The sequence below is a fragment of the Rhinatrema bivittatum genome, chromosome 13, assembly GCF_901001135.1.
Source record: "Rhinatrema bivittatum chromosome 13, aRhiBiv1.1, whole genome shotgun sequence".
Taxonomy (NCBI): domain Eukaryota; kingdom Metazoa; phylum Chordata; class Amphibia; order Gymnophiona; family Rhinatrematidae; genus Rhinatrema; species Rhinatrema bivittatum.
This window is the reverse complement of record NC_042627.1, coordinates 83,370,816-83,383,625: the sequence shown is the minus strand read 5'-3', so window position 1 is coordinate 83,383,625 and position 12,810 is coordinate 83,370,816. Positions and strand designations below refer to the sequence as shown.

The window sequence follows — 12,810 nt, the reverse complement described above, 5'->3', positions numbered from 1 at the left end:
ATGGCAGCATCGTAAAGTAACAACGAATGCACACAACAGTGGCGGACACAGTCCAGTGACAAGATAAGGACTGAAGTGCGCGTGGGCGCGATCATATTGTGAAATACGTGTGGAAGAGTGAAACAATGAAAAACATTCGGAGCACTTAGGTGTTGAGCAATAGTTCAGATAAGTATTAAAAAGTTTTGTTTTTAGATTGGGTCACGTGATTGGGGCGTTTAAAAATGAAAAAACATTGTTTGTTGGGACAGTGTAAATGAGGTGACCGAGTGTGCCATATACTCGGTACTGGTTGCAGCCCTATGTGGGCAAGAGCCAGGCGACTGGGAGAGCACATTTTTTCTGATACAATTTCCCATACGAGTTCTTGAGCGTGTTCTTTAGATTATTTTAAGACGATAGCTCACACGCATCTGCTAGCATTTCCGGTGCAAAACATAACAAATGTAGCACATACTACACTGGGGCTTCCCAAACCTGTCCTGGGACCCCACAGCCAGTCGGGTTTCCAGGATATCCACAATGAATATGCATGAGATACATTTGCATACCTGTGACCTGACTGGCTGTGGGGTCCCAGGAGAGGTTTGGGAAGTCCCTGTACTACACTAAAGAGATGTAGGGCTTCCTCCTAAAAGCTGAATACCGTCACCTAATGACTGTTTCCAGTTCTTCGGAGCCCTGCTTAAACAGAGAGGTTTCTAGTGCTTTTTTAAAGGGGTTTTAGATCGTAAGTGTTCCAATAAAAGGGAACCTGCAACAGCTTCATCACAAGGCGCCACTCGGGGAGATGATGATACTGCTCGTAGACCTTGCTGAGATGATCGCAATGAACGCGCCAGATTGTGAATAGACAATTTTGAGGTACAGAGAACTTAGAGAAGTTCTTCTTAAATCTCATTCCTTTTTGAGTTGGAATCCAGTGGAGAGAGGATAATTCAGGTGTAATATTGTAATATTGTGCATAGTATTCGGGCAATGGCGCTCTATACATTTGCCGAAATGCTGCCGCTGCTGACAGGAGAGAGGAGCTGAGGAGCCTGCCTTCTGCCAGCAGCGCTGCTCTCTCATGCATGGGACACTGAGAGAGAGGCAAAGCTTAGAAGCCCTGGGCATCAGCAGGGAAAGCACGAAGGAAGTGTAGGGCTTAGTCCAGGTCAGTGTAAGGGACAAAGAACCACATTGTTTCATAAACAGGACATTGTTTAGACTCGCTGACATGGCTGACTGGATAAGAACATGTTGAGGCTCCAGTGGCTTTCTCAGACATTGTATTCTGATGGACCGACGACCACCATCACACGTATCCTGCTGCTAGGAGGAAACCCAGTTATAATCACCCACCAATGATGGATCCATGGATGCTTGCCTTTGGAAGACGGGGGGCATTCACATCTGGTCCGGGAGGCATGACAATCTAGGGAGAAGGGAACCAATAAAAAAGGGAAAATGAACTTAAAAAAGACGAGGGTTTTCCTGCTGGACTTTTCTTTAAACCCAGGTCTGTGCTATTATACAGTTCCAGACGGCTATACTCCCTGCGCTCCTGCAAGCCAGACCACCCTCTAAAGTCCTGTTGCTAACTTGCAAAGCTCCATCTGACAGTCTTTCCTTGCAGAAAGCCCTCTACTTTCCCAGGACTGATAAGAAATGTTTCCCAGTTATATGGACACTGTGCAGCTGTTTTCAGATAAACTCCATAGATAGTTAACTCCCTGCATGACTTACCAGCCCCTTGGACCAGACAGCCAGATTATTGCTGAGCCTTTGCCAGATGCTGTTTGTTCCTTCCTAGATGCATACGTAAGACCCAGGCTAGTTTATTACTTTTATGCTGGGCAGTTAGCTCAGCAAAGCAGGTGTTAAAAGTGTGGGTTGCTCCTCATTCTGATACCGGTGATTTAGGAATTTTCCAAATGCATAATGATTAGTAGCTGTTTCCTAACAAGTCTAAGTCATGTCTCATGTAACTGCCAATCATTGTGGATTAGAGCAAGCCACAATAAAAATGCACACTAGAAACGAAAAAAGGTGCAAATCAATTCTCTTCCTAATGAATGTGGATTGTTTTCTTAGCTGGGATACAGTCTCAGCTAAATATATCTGTGCTCCTATGTTGTGTTCTTGTATCTTGTGCCCTATAGGAACAAGGATGAAAGAAACGAGGAGGAAGGGAAGTTAAGAGCAAGGAGGGGAGGATGGAAGGGTGGCGGGCAGGGGAGGAAGTATGGAGAGGGATGGAAATTAACAGAAGGAGGGGAGCATGGAAGTTACGAATGAGGAGGAGAGGAGGGAAGGTAAGAGCGAGCCTGCAGCTTGTATTTCTCACTGGTGGGGAATGATGCCAATTTCAAATTTTGCAGCGAGTGCTAATTAGCCTAGAGCTGGTCCTGCATCCCCTCTTTCTGGGTACAGTGCCATGAACCAGGGCACTTTACAACAAGTACCCACAGTGACCTTCTACTAAGAGTTTAACATTTATACAGGTACCCAAGGCAGTAGGAAGTAAAATCACTTAACTTTTGGGGGTATCTGACTGTTTTTGTAAATGTTTGTAGATTTCTTGGTGTGAACATAAGTATTTTCATATTTATGTAGTTTTTATGTATGCATATCTGGAATGGTCCATTACCCCATAGGCTGAAATGGAAGGCTTCATAATTGACCCCTCTAGTTCCCAGCAATTTGCAGGAGATCTAGGATGACAAATTCCTGAGAAAGATGGAACAAGCACTAGAAAAGATATTGTTGGAATGAATGATACAATGACTGATTCCTGCAGTTTTTGTGGCAACAATGCGATGATCCTTTCCTGGGGATTATGGGAACTATATGATCATGCATTCCAGGGAACTATGGTAATAATGTAATGATGCATTTTTAGGGATTATGGGAATTGTATGATGTCACATTCCTGGGGACTTTGACAGTGATGTGATGGCCCTTTTTTAGGGATTGTGTGCAAATTATGTGATGAACCGTTCCTGGAGATTGTGTGGGAATTACTTTTTGATTGGTTCCTGAGGATTGTGTATGAATTATATGATGACCCGTTCCTGGACATTGTGTAGGAATAAATACCATGACCCATTCCTGAACATCGCATGGGAATAATACCGTGATCTGTTCCTGGAGATCACATGGCAATAATAGCATGACCCTTTCCTGAAGATTGTGTGGGAATCATGTGATCAGCCATTTCTGGAGACTGTGGTAATCACGTGATGGCCTATTCCTGTGGATTGTGTGGGAATTATGTGATGAGCTGTTGCAGGGGATTCTGTGGGAGTCACATGATGAGATGAAACACACAGATGAAATGAAATTATGTGATGAGCTGTTGCAGGGGATTCTGTGGGAGTCACATGATGAGATGAAACACACAGATGAAACAGGAGCTACGCCACAGAGAAAATATTTGGCGAAAAACACCCAACTCAACTACCTTGTCTAAATACAAAGGCTTTCTACATCATTATAGGACCTCTATTCTACTAACAAAAAGAATTTTATGCCAACAAAATTCATCATTTTCAATACGATGCCCAAGCCCTATTTGCATACGTCACTCAAATCACAAAATCAACTCCTCCACCCATCCCTGACGAACAAGCTCTATCTAAGGCTAATGAACTTGCTTTATTCTTTCAACAAAAGATCCTGAATACGCTCGCCCTTCTTCCTCCAAATACTCTACCTCTTACCTCAGACAAGAATCCTCAATCAAGCAAGGGAGCCAAACTTGAAAGCTTCGAATCAATTTCTGTTAAAGAGATTGAATCCCTTCTAAAAAGACAAAAACCATCTAGCCATCCTGCAGATAATATTCCTTCAAATCTCCTGCTTCTCATTCCAAATACGATCGCAAAACCTTTAACAAGTATCATAAATTGCTTTTTAACCCAAGGAAATTACCCTGACAGCCTAAAACTGCATCACTCAAACCCCTTCTCAAGAAACACAATCTAGACCCTAATGTACCTAACAATTTCAGACCCATCTCTAATTTGCCATTTTTAGCCAAAATAACAGAAAAGCTGGTAAACACCCAGCTTTCAGAATACCTGGAAGATCAAAATATCCTACACCCCTCACAATATGGCTTCCGCAAAGCACGCAGCACAGAAACCCTCCTTATCTCACTTACAGATCATATTATAATGGGTCTTGACAAAGGCTACTCCTTCTTATTAATCCTGTTAGACATCTCTGCGGCGTTTGACACCGTCAACCACTCCATTCTTCTGGATCGCCTAACAGACATTGGTATCTCAGGATCTGCCCATAGTTGGTTCAAATCTTTCCTCCACAATAGATCCTTCAAAGTTAAAATCAACAACAAAGAATCGCCATTAACAAAATCCAATTTAGGAGTTCCACAAGGATCTTCCCTTTCCCCAACCCTTTTTAATATTTACCTCCTACCCCTTTGCCAATTGCTATCTGACCTTAATTTAATTCATTATCTGTATGCAGACGATGTACAGATTCTTATTCCTATTACAGAATCTATTTCAAAAGCACTTTCCCACTGGAATAACTGCCTTATATCTATCACTAACCTCAATAGATTAAATCTGGTCTTTAACTCTTCAAAGACGGAGCTCCTCCTCATCTCAGCAAATGAAGAAAATATTCCCATACCATTCCCTCACAACACATTCATCACTCATAAGCAGGTGAGAGATCTAGGAGTAATTCTCGATAATAGACTAAACCTTAAGAAAATGGTTAATACTACATCCAAAGACTCTTTTTACAGACTTCAGGTTCTGAAACGACTCAAGCCACTTCTTTTTTTCAAAGATTTCAGAACAGTACTCCAGGCGTTGTTATTCTCCAAGATTGACTATTGCAGTGCCCTCCTCCTTGGCCTACCCAAATCGACCATTAAACCGCTTCAGATGATTCAAAATGCTGCAGCGAGATTACTGACCAACACCAGCCGTGGAAATCACATCTCACCCATCCTCAGAAACCTACATTGGCTACCTGTAAATTTCAGAATCCTTTACAAAGCAATTACCCTAATACATAAATCCATCCATCACCAACTCCATCTCAGCCTTGAAATACCCTTCAAACTTCATTCCTCCAATAGGCCAATTAGAGATAATCATAAAGGTACTTTGAACTACCCCCCAACTAAAGCCTCACGCCTTTCCTCGACCAAAGACCGAGCTTTTTCAATAGCAGGTCCATCTATTTGGAACAACATTCCTTCAAGCCTCCGACTAGAACCCCGTCTCATTACATTCAGAAAAAAACTTAAGACGTGGCTATTCCACCAAGCCTTCGAAGATCCTCCAGACAACCCTTAATCTTCTTTATCCACACTTGGACGTAGAAGATTAAAGTCTGACAACCATTCAAACGAAGAACTCTGGCACTTACTGATTAAAGCATCTTGCTTTAATCCAAATTCCTTTTGGACTATGCTTCTTTAATTATTTTTTGGCCTTTAACTTCCTTCCAGCTTTTAAGCTTCCCAAGTTTTTACTCCTTGTTAAATGTAACTTTATCTTATTTTCTTCTCTTGTTAATAACTTTTATTTATTGCTTCTGTTATACCCTTGTTTTATGTAAACCGATCCGATATGGTTTATTTACTATGAAGGTCGGTATAAAAAAGTGTTAAATAAATAAATGTTCCTGGAGATTGTGTGGGAATCATGTGATGAGCCTTTTCCTAGGGACTGTATGGGAATCATGTGATGAGCCATTCCTGGGGATTGTGTGGGACTCATGTGATGGCTTGTTCCTTTAGATTTTTTGGGAATCATGTGATGAGACCTTGCTGGGAATGGAGGGGAATCATGTCATGGCCTGTTCCTGGAGATTATATTGGAATCACATGATGAGCTGTTCCTGCAGATTGTGGGTAAATCACATGAGCCATTCCTGGAATTTCTGGGAGAATGATGCAATGACCCATTCCTGGGGTTGTGTGATTTTGCATACTTGGGGATTGTGGGAATGATGTGATGACCCATTCCTGGGGTTGTGTGATTTTGCATACTTGGGGATTGTGGGAATGATGTGATGACCCATTCCTGGGGTTGTGTGATTTTGCATTTTTGGGAATTGTGGGAATCTTGTGATGACCTGTTCCTGGGATTGTGTGATTTTGAGGTCCACGGGATTGTGGGAATTATGTGATGATCATTTTTGAGGATTGTATGGGAATCGTGTGAAGAGCCCTTGCTGGATTTTCTGGGAGAATGATGCAATTATCCGTTCCTGGGGTGGTGTGAATTTGTGTTCCTGGGGGTTGTTGGAATGCTATGATGATCTATTTCTGGAGTTTGTTTACGTTTGATGTGCTGTGATGTGATGACCCAAAATCTTTCAAATCAACAATTACGATCATGACTTATCATAGTTAATTCTTCACTGTGTATATAAGTAATACAAATCTTTACAATTTGTCTTTACAGTATTATTTTACTGTGAATTTCAACCATGAAAACCAAAAGGCACTGGAGCTGAGGACTGAGGATGCAAAGGATTGCGATGAGTGGGTGGCAGCAATAACTAACGCCAGGTAAGAGCACACATGCAAGGTTGCTCACGGTGCTCGTACTGCATCTTTTTCACCCTGTCTGGGCCAGATCATATCAGCTGTATCCAACTACTTTGAGTGCTACATAGCATTCCCTTGGGACAGGCAGGACTTGATGGATATCAAGAGAGGCTTTTATGCCTTTGCAAACTTTCCCAATGTAGTGGGAGGGTATTCCCTGCACTCACATAGCCATCATCCCACCGCACAATGGGGAGGAGAATCTTCCGCAACAGGAAGCTCTTCCACTCCATCAATGTGCAAGTGCTCTGTGACGCCGCACCACTGCGCATCCTTGACGTCGTGGCCAAGCATGCTAACTTTCTTTTTTAATTTATGGGCTGGGTAGGCGAGTGGGTGAGGTTGAGGATTCACCCACAGACCACTAAGGAATTCTTACCTAGGGAGGTCCTTTAAATCAGCCTCCCCCATAGCTGGCAATGATACCGATTGCCTTATCAATGCATGCAGTGTAGATCATTACCATAGGTTTAGCTTTTCTGGTGCAGTGATTTTATTTCTGTGCACCTGGTTTGGTTGGGAAGGTGCCTACCTTACTCCTGATAAAGGGGCCAGCAAATAACGTATAGAAAATTGCAGCAATTGCAAACTCTGGCTTATTGGCATTTAGTGTGTATTAATGGGTTTTGCCAGCACAGCTTAGTAAGAGTGGAAGTCTTGGTGGGACAAGTTCTCAGCACAGCACCACAAATGTGAAACCCCAGCAGCAAAGGTACAAATGCAGAAACTTACTGTGTTTCTCTCAAACAGCTACAGAAATCTGGCAACAGAGCATGAGGGGTTAATGCAGAAATACCTCCATCTGCTTCAGATTGTGGAGACTGAAAAGACAGTGGCAAAGCAACTCCGACAGCAAATTGAAGACGGGGAAATAGAGGTGGAACGGCTAAAGTCAGAGGTAAAAAACATCTCTCCTCCTGGCCAAAAAGCCCTGCTCCCACCCTGCACTCTCACCTGGGCATAGACCCCTCCCCTACACTCTCACCTAGCCCAGAACTCCCACTCCCCTCCCCGACACTCTCACCTGGGCATAGACCCCTCCCCTACACTCTCACTAGACCAGAACTCTCACTCCCCTCCCCGACACTCTCACCTGGGCATAAACCCCTCCCCGACACTCTCACCTAGCCCAGAACTCCCACTCCCCTCCCCGACACTCTCACCTGGGCATAGACCCCTCCCCTACACTCTCACCTAGACCAGAACTCCCACTCCCCTCCCCGACACTCTCACCTGGGCATAGACCCCTCCCCTACACTCTCACCTAGCCCAGAACTCTCACTCCCCTCCCCGACACTCTCACCTGGGCATAGACCCCTCCCCTACACTCTCACCTAGCCCAGAACTCCCACTCCCCTCCCCGACACTCTCACCTGGGCATAGACCCCTCCCCTACACTCTCACCTAGACCAGAACTCTCACTCCCCTCCCCGACACTCTCACCTGGGCATAGACCCCTCCTCTACACTCTCACCTAGACCAGAACTCTCACTCCCCTCCCCAACACTCTCTCACCTGGGCATAAACCCCCTCCCCCACACTCTCACCTAGACCAGAACCACTCCCCTCCCCAACACTGTCACCTGGGCATAAACCCCTCCCCGACACTCTCACCTGGGCATAAACCCCTCCCTGACACTCTCACCTGGGCATAGACCTCCCACTCCCCTCCCCCTGGGCATAGACCCCTCCCTACACTCTCACCTAGACCAGAACCACTCCCCTCCCCGACACTCTCTCACCTGGGCATAAACCCTTCCCCGACACTCTCACCTGGGCATAGACCTCCCACTCCCCTCCCTGACACTCTCACCTGGGCATAGACCCCTCCTCTACACTCTCACCTAAACCAGAACTCCCACCCCCCTCCCCTACACTCTCACCTAGACCAGAACCACTCCCCTCCCCGACACTCTCACCTAGCCCAGATCTCCCACTCCCCTCCCCGACACTCTCTCACCTGGGCATAAACCCTTCCCTGACACTCTCACCTGGGCATAGACCTCCCACTCCCCTCCCTGACACTCTCACCTGGGCATAGACCCCTCCTCTACACTCTCACCTAGACCAGAACTCCCACCCCCCTCCCCTACACTCTCACCTAGACCAGAACCACTCCCCTCCCCGACACTCTCACCTAGCCCAGATCTCCCACTTCCCTCCCCGACACTCTCACCTGGGCATAGACCCCTCTTCTACACTCTCACCTAGACCAGAACTCCCACTCCCCTCCCTGACACTCTCTCACCTGGGCATAGACCTCCCACTCCCCTCCCCTATACTAATACTTTTTCTGTAGATAGATAGATTCACTCTCCCCTTCCTTATACTCTCACCAGGGCCTAGAACTGAGAAATATTGGTGTTTTGTGACTCATTCCAGTCCTTACACAGAAACTACTGGAAGCAGCAGGGCTTTGTTGGGTACATACACAGAGATAAGACTAATTTACAGCCCTCTCTCTTTGAAAGCTTACTAAACCCAATCCTACCATTAATTTTTCTTGGCCTGGCTTTACATCTCTCCTCTGTATTGACTCAGGCAATAAGATAGATAGATAGATAGACAGATATAAGATAGATATGAGATAGATAGATATAAGATAGATAGATATATATTTCACTAATGTTAATGTTGTTCAATTTTGTTTCTGAGTATGTGACTTTTTATAGAGTTAAACATATTGTACACCATTGTGATGTGATTATGAATGACGGTATAGCAAAGCTTTTAAATAAATAAATAAGATAGATATAAGATAGATAGATATGATAGATTTAAGATATAAGATAGATAGATATAAGATAGATATAAGATAGATAGATATAAGATAGATATGATAGATTTAAGATATAAGATAGATATAAGATAGATAGATATAAGATAGATATGATAGATTTAAGATATAAGATAGATATAAGATAGATATGATAGATTTAAGATATAAGATAGATAGATAGATATAAGATATGGATGTGAGTTGTTTACAAAGTCTGAAGAGAGCAGCATAATCTGCCCCTGATGTTAATGAAGACATTTTCTTTAAGTCCTGTATGCCAAATGATTTGCATTGCTACATTGTCTTCTGGCTGTGACAGTCCTCTCTCCTTTGTAGCAAAAGATCAAATGATCCATTTCTACTTTAATGTGCAAAGTTTGCTTGTTTGATACTAGAAAGGTCTTTCTACTGAATATTTATAAACTGGAAGCTTTCCGTTACAGCTTGTGGAGCAATAATCTGGACAATGATAGCAGGTGAGCAGTGCTACTGCTCTGTTCAGGGACTGACAGAGGCTGTCAGCTCTTTGGTGAGGGGACATTTCTGGGTCCAGCAGTCTGTAAACCTGCTGTAAAGTGCCTGGGGGCAAGCATTCACCTCCTACCCTCGTCTGAGGTCCAGTGACTCCATGGGACTTGAGATGTTGCTCACCTGAGCCCTGCCATCCTCCCCTGCTACCGGTATAATGCAAAGCTCACACAGTCACCGTGGCCCTTGGAGGGTGAGAGGAGAGCTGGAACTAGCAGGAAAGTTATTCCACTCTGACAAAAAACTCTCCCAAGAATCGGATTTCTCACCTTTGCAACAACTTGTATTTCCTCTTTTCTGTTAGCAGAAGAATGAAATTTATAAGACAGTAAAGTTTCCAGATGCTCAAGAAATACAACAAACTACCAGCAAAATCTACGCTATAAATTCAGAAACAACTAAGTAACGCATAAGAGAAGTACATAAACCATTACATTGTACATAAGACGAAAGCTCACAATATAACCAGTATATAACTTGTAAACACATCCAAAACATTTCACTGTATTTAGTCTCTAATCATAGACACAAAACTACATTATTGTTTACAAAACGTTTACAAACTTACAGTGAATCCCCAGCTAAGGCAAATAATATTTTCAAATATCCTCAATTTCATTCCTGCAATAAATCCCCCGCGTTTTGCACGTTTCCTGGCGCAAAGCGTTACAAACTTCTCAAGCAAACAGAAAATCAAAGAAACTTCCCAGATGTCAATAATTTTGTGCACGTGCAATGAATCACCTTTCTTTTGGATGTGTTTACAAGTCGTATGCTGATTACCTTGATGCAATGTTTGTGAGGTTTTGTCTTTGTATACTGTAATGTTTAACATAGTTTTGTTATGTTTATGAATTTATTTGCTAGTAGTTTGTTGCATTTCTGGACTGTGCTAATCTACACATATAACAGTAGACCTTCTTTGCATATCACCAATATATGCACTAAAGAACCCTTGTTCACCAGTACACTGTGGTTTCTTTCCAAACACAGCTTGAACTCTCTCCCAGGCTGATGCCAAAGTCACATTCAGCTGAACACACAGCTTTACCAGCAGTAAAACGCACATGTTCAGGCTCATGCAGTACCGACACGATAAAAATGTGCATCCAAACTGGACGCATGCACAATCACCTCTCCCAGGCACTCAGTGCAATAGGCAAATGAGCCACGGTGCTAAAAAGGACCAGCTAGGGATACATTGTGTGTCCCTAGCGGGTCCATGACATCATGAGCCCAGGAGATGAGGCTGTGCACGGGTTAGGAAAACAGACGTTCACTTTTACAAGTCTCCGTTTTCCTAACCTGATTGCCGGCAAGACATTTTATTTTTCACGTTGCTGCTTTCTGTGGTTCCTCTAATTTAATATCACCACGTTATTAAGTCTGAAGAACCAGAGAAAAGCAGTATTTTCTGCTTTTTCTGTAAACTTTTGGGACTCCTCAAGACTTAATGCCAGCTCCAGGTCTGGCGTTCATTTTTGAGGGTAAAATTGTGTGCCTGAGCACATGCTTGTGAGTGTAAACCTAAACGCCGATGCAAGAAGGAGTTTTACGCTCACAGAATGTGAATCCTGCTTAGCGCCCTCACATGGAAATCCCATGCAAAAGACGGCATTAAGCAGCGCTCCCCAGTGCCTAACCTGAATTTTCTTATCGCTGGAAACTGTACTCCAGGTCAGAGGTGGAGTTAAGCTTCCAGCTGGGAATTCAGCAGTGCCAGAGTCTCTGCTCAGTGTCTCAGGTCTGCTGCATATCTTCTGCTTCTTCCAAGCACTCACAGTATCCCTGTCTGCAAGCAGTTCCAGGGCTGTACATGGGGATGGGAGGGATGAAGACCGCGGCCTGGGTTGTACACTGGTCTCCTGCCAGGGTCTCCTCTCAATAGAGGCTGCAGTGAGCTTCGGGTAAAGGGGAAAACTCAAGCGCTCCAGGGCACCTCCCCTCCTTTCCCAAGCTAAAATGTGTGTTCAGCCTGTGCTGAACGCACGTTTTAATTCATCATGGAGCCGATGCAATAAAAATGCTCCCAAGGCCGACGCTGAGTGTTCAGCGCCCGCTTTCCTAACGCACAACCAGGCACCTCTCCTGGGGGTGCCATGCAATATTTAAATTAGAGGTCGCGCTGCTCAGAAGGCGCTAGGGTCGATTACGCGCCTCCTTGGCAGCGGGTGCCCAGGAGAGGTCGGCTCTCTGCGGTTGTCTGAATTTATCGGTGTCCGTTTTCCTAACTGGCGCACAGCCACAGGTTTGGGAAATGGACGCTGGTTAACTGAGCGTCCGTTTCCCTAACCTGATCGCCAGCACTCTTTTTTTGTTTTTTTTTGTTTAATTTTTTGTTTTTTTTAATCTTTTAAACTTTTTGTTCCTCCTACTTAATTTTGCCATGATATTAAGTCAGAGGATGTAGAGAAAAGCAGTATTTTCAGCTTTTCTGTACAACTTTTTGGGGTGCTCAGAAATTAACGCCTGCTCTGGGCAGACATTAATTTCTGAGCGTAAAAATGTGCGGATTGAAAGTACATTTTATTTTTGCATGTGGGGTGAATAACTAATAGCCTCATCGACATGCATTTGCATGTTCTGAGCGCTATTAGTTTTGTGGCACGTTGGAAGCGCTAATCCCCTTATAGCAGAAGGGGCTGTGGTCGCACCTACATATCACGCGTCCAACCACAGGTTAAACAGTGCGCTTGGCTGAGCGCCCTGTATTGCATCGGTCCCCATGTGCACATTTTAACTCCCGATGCGTTAGCTTATTGCATTGGGTGTTAATAAAAATTCTAACCTGTGCGTTAAGAAACTGTGTGCTGAATTTCAGAGCATGGTTTCAATGCACAGGTTATTGCATCAGCCTGTCAATAATTCTTTCTTTCTTTCCTTCCCTATTTCTCTCTTCGCTTGCATTAGGGATGTCAGC

The 12,810-nt window shown here is 44.2% G+C and overlaps 1 protein-coding gene across 1 annotated transcript in view; it reads left to right on the top strand.

Moving 5' to 3' along the window:
- Nucleotides 1-12,810, top strand: part of RASGRF1 (Ras protein specific guanine nucleotide releasing factor 1) — a 139,689-nt gene that overhangs the window by 35,900 nt on the left and 90,979 nt on the right. The window contains 2 exon segments of the mRNA XM_029574978.1: nt 6,438-6,544; nt 7,334-7,481. Coding sequence (XP_029430838.1) covers nt 6,438-6,544; nt 7,334-7,481 — 255 coding nt within the window.